The sequence below is a fragment of the Choloepus didactylus genome, chromosome 6 (genome assembly GCF_015220235.1).
Source record: "Choloepus didactylus isolate mChoDid1 chromosome 6, mChoDid1.pri, whole genome shotgun sequence".
In the NCBI taxonomy this organism is placed as follows: domain Eukaryota; kingdom Metazoa; phylum Chordata; class Mammalia; order Pilosa; family Megalonychidae; genus Choloepus; species Choloepus didactylus.
In genome coordinates this window covers 110,311,699-110,320,255 of record NC_051312.1, presented here as the reverse complement: position 1 = coordinate 110,320,255, position 8,557 = coordinate 110,311,699, and the positions used below count along the sequence as shown (strand labels likewise).

The following is an 8,557-nucleotide window of genomic DNA, read 5'->3' as shown; positions in this document are numbered from 1 at the left end:
GTCTTCCCTTCATCAAAATATCTTTTGCAAATAGCGCTTTCTCGTTGCTGCGGCATTCCAGTGTGAAACCGAGGAGGAGATGAGGAGAAACCAGCAGAGAGACCCAGAATTGTGATCAGTGCAGCAGGAGAGAAACCAGGAGTGGGTTATTCTTGAGGACAAGGAGAGAGAATTTTGAGATGAAAGGGTTGATCAACTGGGTCAAATGCAAAGGTGAAGTAAGATGAAGGCTGAGTTAACTACTGAATTTGAGCAAAATGGAGGTCATTGGTGACCATGATTTTGATATTAACGGTCGTGGTGAAATTCTGAGTGAAATGTAGAGTTGGTTACATCAAGCAAAGATGATCCTTTTAAGTTTTGTTGTAAAGGGGAGAAATGTTTTTTTTTTTGGTTTTGTTTTTTTAAGATGAGAGAAAAACAGCAATATTGGGAGAAATAGCATATAAATAATGCCAACTGGAAATACTGATGCTGTAGAAGGGAAAATTACCAGGACAGCATCCACCAGGTGAGAAGGAATGGGATTTAGGACACAGGTGGAGTGCCTTACTTAGGAACACAGCCTCAGTGCATTTCTAACAAGGGAAGGGCAGTGCCTATGGGCACAGGTGTCACAAGGTGGGTAGATGGGGTGGGAGTCTGGACAAGTTCTCTTCTGATGGCGTCTGTTTTCTCCACGCAGCAGAAAGCAAGGTCATCCTGAGAGCAGTTGCAATTAAGGGAAATAAAGTCCCATCCAGAGGGCAAGTGACAAGTTCAGTTTTAGAAATGACTCAGAATGATAGTGATTTGGTCTTGTAAGACTCTCTGCTAAAAACACTTAACTAATGAGGATCACATGTAACTCAACCCAAAATTCAAATAACAATAAACATATGTGATGCTCTCGATTTTCTTTATTTTCTAATAATTATTTAAACCACTCTACAAAGTACTCTACAACATTAAGAAAACCTCAACAAAATTTAAGATGGGCACTAGCTCCCATTAAACTACCATGCAAAGATCATGCAAACGCTTATTTTCTTGGAAGATATTTAGTTTTGTGGAATTCCTCATAGGTGATGGTATATTTTGTTAATGTAAAAAACAATGAGAATTTGCCCCATGCATATGCCTCTTTAAAATAAAATAACAGACCATTTAATCTGAAACATTTCAGATTAAGAGGGTTTTTTGTTTCAGAAATTAAAGCAAAACTCTATCCCTTTTCCCTAGTCACAGCCTTATTCAAAGTATTCCAACTACTCCTTGGATTCTAAATCTAGTGATCCCAACGGCTTTTCCCATCACAGGTAGAAGAGAGAGTTGGCTAATTCCAAGCTTGGTTCTTTATGGATGCTTTGTGCCACCAGGAAGGTCAGCTTGTGTGCATACTGACACGGAGCTGGGATACTGATCAAACCCTGAGGGGAAAAAGTATTGATAAACATTAAGAAGATAACTTGTTCTGCAGACAAAGAGATCTTTTTCCTGTGCTTTTCATCTAATGGTTGCTTATATAATATAATGTGTTTCTGGATAAACAGTATTTAAGTTCAACCAACAAAAGACAACCTTGCTCACTGGAAACTCAAACTAACTGGGCAAGATGGGGCGGAGGGCAGATGTGGCTTCATGGTGCTTGGAACCATCAGAGTTAAGACTAATCTAGGTTTCCTAGGACCTGATGCTCCAAGGGACTCAGAGCAAACGCTGGCTTTGGACTGTGAGAGCAGCTCTCGGTCTAGTGCATAGGAATATAGGGCAGACCACCGGGCAAAATATATCCCAGTGGCCTTCATCTTCCTCATCTGTAACATGGAAATAACCAGATCTACCCTGATTTCCTCTGAGGCTTGTAAAAGACAATGTACATAAAAGTCCTCTAGCAACTGTAACTTCTACTCACCGGCCAGTTGTAGTACAGGTGGCACAATTTGAAGGTGAGTCTTTGCATGTGGTCTGGCTTCAAGCCATTGTCGTCATAGATGACATTATAGTACGTGGGATTAATGGTTCCTTCTTTGGCAACTTGGCTGATCAAGTAAAAGTCATACCTGAGGGGAGTAATGGAATCATTGTGGGAAAGCAGGCAAGCATCATGAGGCCAAACTTCAACAGCACACCTTGCATGCCTTTATTTTAAATTTTCTACTGGTACTTGCCAGTCAGGACGTGTTGCTTCTGAATCCACGACAGTGCCCAGTGGTGGGTTCTGTAAGGTGTGGTTCCTTTCTGTAAAGAATCGTGGCATGCACTTCTTCCTGACCACAATCACCGACAGCTTGGAGCTTGGAACCAGAGAGGGAAAAAATAAGGAGAGAGCAAAAACCAAGCCATGCAGCTTTCTACTTGTTTTTTAAAAAACGAGAAACAGACAGAAATTCACTAGGAAGACACTGCAAAACACAGAAAATAAAAATAACTTAAAATCCCTCCTCCCCAAGATACATGCAATTTTTTTAAATTAGGGATTTTCCTCATTTGTCACAAACATGTAGTATGCCTAGTCTTTTGCCTAATTTATAAGATGGGGGTAAAGATGGTTAGCAGGAAAACGAACAGCAATCAGCACCTCTGAAGAAAGATTATCCAGAATTATACATGGAGACAGAAGATTTTGTTGTTTTGTTTTTAGCAACAGCCACACTATTTTCAACTGCAATCTTCCTCTCAAAGTTATTTCTGAGTATCAAAGCAAGAATCAAAAATTCCTCTTATTCCTCAAATCTTCCCTTCTGAATCATGCAAAACTCGTGCCTGGGAGGATGGATGGATGAACCAAATATACCTTTTGGCCAAATGTTGAAAGACCAACTGTTGAATTCAGTATTGGGTAATGCCAAGGCCAAATCTAAATACTCACCATTATGGAAGGAACTTCTGGGATGCAAGGATCAGTGTGAAATTTATACTTAAAACATTTTAATTATTTTTAAAATTTCATTTACTAATGCTTTTAATATTGGGAAATTTAAAATTTGACATTATAGTGCAGGAAAAGTAACTCGTCTGCACTTCTGCTGCTAAATTCATTTCTGCATCCCTAAACTGCATACCTGTGACACTAAATACGAGGATACATTCACTTGAGGTCATTTGGGTAACTCTGAGAGTCTGGGTGTGCTGAAGGTGATATGCCACCCAGCTATGAGGCCTTCTCTAACAGTAACTGACTGGGGTAAAGACTTGGCTCCTTTGTGATTCGTGGCTGAGCTGCTCTGGTTGACGGTGCCAATGGCTGGTGCACTCCAAGGATGGAGCCTTGTGCACTGATTGGAATAAGTTTTCCAAACATTGTGACCAGACTTAAGTTTATCGCCCTCCCCCTCTTTCCATTCCTAATGATTTTTCTTGCACTTGCTGCTTCACATAATTACTTAAGAAAATTCTGTACTGAAAGCCAAATCTGGAAATGCGGCAAAGAAGCAATGTGCTTGGTGTTTAAGGTGGTCTCATTTCCATCTGCATCTCGGCTTTTGCTGCACATGCACCATGTTCAGCACCTTCCACAGACTTTAACTGCACATCAGTGCCTGCCATTCAGAGGCTTCACCCCGTGAGTTGGTTTAGGCCTTGAATTTGAAGCCACAGCTTGTTTTTTTCCCATGCCATATTAATACATATGAAATGTCTTCACCTGTCAGCAACCCTGCAGGCTTCCTGCTGAATCTCAGCATCAGCTTCTCCAGAGGATACCTGCCTTTCTCTAGGGGCCCCCCTCAGCACCCCCAAAGCTTATGCCACCCATACTATTAATATCAGATCATCCTGAGTACTCTCTAATGTAGGGAAAATCCATCCAGCTGTACTCACACAACACAGAAACAGAGAGAAACTTAATTGCATGAAAAAAAATACTAGATACAGTTGTGTTTAATAGTTACAGTTGACTGTGCAATTATTGGGATGTGATGGAAAGAACAATATTTAGTACCTGGCATTTGAGCTGGATTCTGTCACACTGTTCAGCAGCTGTGGAATTTCATATTCAAGAATTGTTTTTAGCTGACCATCCCCCACACCATCACGGTACACAACTATTCGTGCTGGCAAGCCATGGTTGTAATTGTACCATTTTTTCAGTGCTCCTGCAGAATTTAGTATTAGTAAGAGAAGAATAACTTGTCCAATGCCAAAAGAGAATACAATTCCCATATATTTCAATATTTAAGTAAGTTTGTTATTTAGGACCACTGTAAAGAAAAGTTGTATTTTGCAATAATATAAAAATGGATAACTTTAGGGAGCATTCCTTTACCTCTACTATTTGAGGAATCATGGTGGTTTGCTTCTGTGGCATAATATATTCTTAAACTTTGCATAACTCTTCAGTAAAATTTTAATATTGAATCAATAAATTAAAATTTAATTCATGCAACAGACATAAAAATCCCCCAAACCAAATTAATGCCAATTTAGTTTCTTCAAGTTTTTACATTCTTTCATAGATAGAGACTGGATAGATTTCTGCCATTTTCCTCCCTAATGAGCAGAGACATGAAAACATAAGGAAATGATTTGGCTGCTCTGCTGCAAACATCCCTTCTCACTGACTCATCCAATTAGACTCCAGTCCTCCCTGACAGGAACTCTGAAAACATTTCCACCCACTCTAGCTATAAACTGCCTAAAAAGTGGAGACCAATCAGTAACTCCTACCCAAAAGAAACTTTTAATAACAACTGCTAAAAAACTAACAGGTTTTAAAATGAGGGAAAAGTGATATGCTGCCATAATCCTTTTACTATAAACCATTGCACATTTAGCCCCCACCCCCAAGTTTTCAGATGGGAAAATGGGGATCAGGAGAGGGACTGCCTCATGCCTGCCACACTGTTCATGAGTGGCAAAGTCAGCTCAGGGCCAGGGCTGGCTGGGAGGTGCATCCCACGGAGAGGACACCCTCCTAATCCACTGTCTTCCTGTCTTCCCTGCTGGGCTTCACTTTATCATCACTACCACTTCCCGTTACCAGCTCCATCTCCATCCCAAAGGTGTCTCTACTCCTACACTTAACCCTGCTCTGTCATCATCCTAACTCCTCCAGGGTGAGTTTCTTTTGGCTTTCAAGGTGCTTGCCAGAGCCACCAGTAGCCATGAGCTCGCCATCCTCCTGGCTTCTGCTGATGACTCACAGACGAATGAAATTCTAGGTAGCCCGACTATTCCCCTGAGCCTGCACAAAGCTTTGGGGATCTCCAACGGGGTGACGGTGGACACCAGCAGGCTTGAGGAGCTGCAGGCATTTGGACTTTGGGTTCCGAAGGGACTGTTCCTGGAGCCCACCCACACTGCTGTGTTTTTTGTACCAATCATGAAAACTTTTAAGCAATCTGCAATATCAGTCATCGTTCTCTGGAGGATACAGCGGGAAAACCACCTAAAGTAAGCAGACAACAAAAAGTTCAATTTCAATGTGTCTACAATAAACATGGATTAGTATTAAGAAATAGATATTATGAATGAAAAGCAACGCTCATAATTTTGTATATGCTATATGGTATATTAAAAGGCTGCCTTTCTCTACCCGCCCCCCTCCAGAAAAACCCCAGGAATTTATTATAAAGTGGAACTAAAACATCGTGGGTGGCAACAGGCATATCTTGATTCAAATCCTGGTCATTATACTCACCAGCTGTATGACCCTAAGACTTAAGTTTCCTCAGATGTAAAAGGAGATTTGTAAGTTAGTAAATAATTCATTGTAAAATTCTAACTAAATACTGAAACAATTCTAACTAAATCTAATGAGTACTATGAGCCAGTGGTTAACACAGTACATGGTATCCCTAACCCTGTCTATGCTTTTAATAGTTGTGTGAACACCAACCACATTAAATGTTTGTAAGTTATCAATACCAAGAACCAAAACAAGTATATATTGAGCATTTACTAACCAATTTTATCTTATATAACTCCCATAACTGCCCTAAGAAATAGGCACCGTTATTATCCCCATTTTACAGATGACTGCCTTGAGGCACAGTGAGGTTTAACAATTAGACCTTAGCCACAGAATAAGCAGCAGACCCAGATGCAAATCCAGGCAGTCTGATTCCAAAGCTCAAGTGCTTGAAATAATGTATGGAAATTATCTATTACAGTGCAGACACTCAGAAAATAGATAAATGCCAAAGAATTTCTGCATATCCATCATTTTGGAAATATAATTGGTATATGACTAACAGCTTGCCCAGATGAATGCATATAGTTTCTAATGATTCTGCATACTACCCCAATATTATCAATAACATTTTAAATAGAATGAGCATATATCACAAAATTAAATGGTATTGAAAATGGTATTGGTATTTTAAGAACAAATAAATAGAAACTATTCCTTTCTGTTACGGTCTTTAGTTAAACTATCACTAACAGACTAAATAATTGAAGAACATATTAGGGTAATTTTTAATGTACCTGGTGATTCTGGGATTAACACTGGCTACAAATCCAACCACCACCATTGACTTGTTGAGTGTATCCTTACAGATGTCGATACCAACCACCATCAGGGACTTTAACTGTAAAATTAAATTTTTCATGATTTAATGGTATGAAGTATTTCCCCAAATAATGATTTAATTTGAAGTTTTCACAAAACTGTCCCCAGTTACTAAATTATATAAGTCAAGCTTGTGTCAAGTGGATCAAGGTTTGGATGAGGCAGATTATTAAATCAGAAACCAAAGAGACGAAGAAGGGAAGAAAGTGGGACACAGTTGGCTTAAGAGACTCACTACAGTCCAAAACAGACATCATCCTTCATGGGATGGGCAAGAGGCACCAGTGGCTAAACAGATTCTGGGGAAGTGCCCAGTCCATTTATCCCATGTCTCTGGGCTGAGGGATTCTGAAAAAGTCCCATTCCCCATTCTTCAGATGGCCCAGGAATCCCCACTGGGCCACGGGCCTCCGGGAAAGGCAGCTGGCAGTAACCACACCCATCCTGGCTGTGGAAACGTCAAAGAATGGGCAATATTCCCCCATTTCTTGTTTCCCTCACTTCTTCCCCCAGTGGCCATAGTTCAGGAAAGACCAGAGGATGTTCTCAGTTCCCATCACAGTCTGAGATTCAGATCATAGGCTATTCCTGTTCTCCAACCTCTGGAAAGCCCCATCATGCTCAGCAAGAATAGGTGGAGGCCATGGAGCATGGATTTTAAATTAGTGGCTGGGAGGATCCAAATCAAATCCCCCCAAAGTCAATGCCAAATTTGATTCTCTTTCACAAAATATTCTAAGTCATCAGCCTAACTGAAGCTCCTTGAGGCCGGCATGATGCCTCGCCTTCTTTTGGATTTGCCCACAGGGGCTGGCTTAAGGCTGGACCCAGAGCCGAGGCGCAACAAGCAAGCCAGCCAAATAAAAAATTCTGGAATCACGTGAAAATATCTCCTACTTAAAAATTGTATCTTAATTAATGGATTGATTGATTAACAGGCTCACAGGTATCTCTACAGCCCACAGCTCGCCTCCGAGTTTACAGGTCATCTGCATGGCAATCTTGGTGGCAATACTCATCATCATTCCTTGTTTGTTTAGGGTCCGAACAAGCACACACTGGCTCGGGACTGGGCAGTCCCAGCTCAAATACTTTTTAATGGAATCATAATAGCTCTTCTGAATGGAAGGCAGAATACACATCACCTAAAAACAAAACACAGTAGAAGAAAAAAATTAATTTACTTAAGCTTAGAACTAGCTTTTTAAAAAATGAATAAATGGATGGATTCTCTAGACACTTTTCAGCTCTATGTTCCCAAGAAGCAAATATTAACATGCCTATCGTTCTCCTAAATGGCCTCCAAACCACTGACAATTAATCAGTGCCACGTGAAATGCCTTTTCATCAGTTGTTCACTCTGTAATTCTCCACTCCAATGCTACCCATCTGCCTTGGCTCTTGTCTTCCTCCGTTTTTCTCCTGATTTTATTCTTCTAGTTCCCTCAAATTCCCTTCCAACCCAGCTCCTTTTCCCTTTTTTCCAGCTCCCCTTTCTCTTTTTTACATTGACCTCTGTGGCTTTCCACCATCCCTCAGCCCTACCACCCAGAGATAAGGGCAATGGAAAAATAAGTTAAATTGTGATGCTTTTCCCACTAGGTGCTAGACAATCAAAGAAACAAACAAAAAACTGCTTTGATTACTAGGAGTAGCAAGTAGGGATATGGAGAAGAAAAAAATCAGAGAGGGAGCTTCAGGTCCTCTGGTAAGTTTAACTCTGGCATATCTCTGTAACTGTCCCCCCATCTTTTCAGATGTTTACCACACTGAAGTAACTCTTCTTGCTTACCTCCTTCTCTTTCCCATCTTCTATTCTCTAACTTTGAGAGCCCTCAAATTATGAAAGAGATAGGCACTGCCATGATTAGCAGAGAAAGCAAAAGTAATTTTCTCACCTACAGTGCTGTTTAAAATTGTAATGTCAACAGCTAAAATTATTTACACCTAATTATATACAGCGGGGAAAAATATTAAAAAGTTGTTAGCAAAATTCTCTCAGGGGCCTGACTGCCTTCCATTCAATGAGTTTGGGGCCAAGAAAGGTAGGTAGCCAGGTAAAGA

The 8,557-nt window shown here is 40.5% G+C and overlaps 1 protein-coding gene across 1 annotated transcript in view; it reads right to left on the bottom strand.

The window, feature by feature from the left end:
- Positions 1–1,292: 1,292 nt before the first annotated feature.
- The window catches only part of PIWIL4 (piwi like RNA-mediated gene silencing 4), a 51,429-nt gene continuing 44,164 nt past the window's right edge, over positions 1,293–8,557 (bottom strand). The window contains exons 14-20 of the mRNA XM_037840023.1: positions 7,438–7,638; positions 6,409–6,512; positions 5,298–5,368; positions 3,923–4,076; positions 2,151–2,276; positions 1,895–2,042; positions 1,293–1,409 (exon numbers count right to left, since the gene is read on the bottom strand). Of these exons, the coding sequence (XP_037695951.1) occupies positions 1,293–1,409; positions 1,895–2,042; positions 2,151–2,276; positions 3,923–4,076; positions 5,298–5,368; positions 6,409–6,512; positions 7,438–7,638 (921 nt within the window). The remainder of the gene's footprint in view (positions 1,410–1,894; positions 2,043–2,150; positions 2,277–3,922; positions 4,077–5,297; positions 5,369–6,408; positions 6,513–7,437; positions 7,639–8,557) is intronic.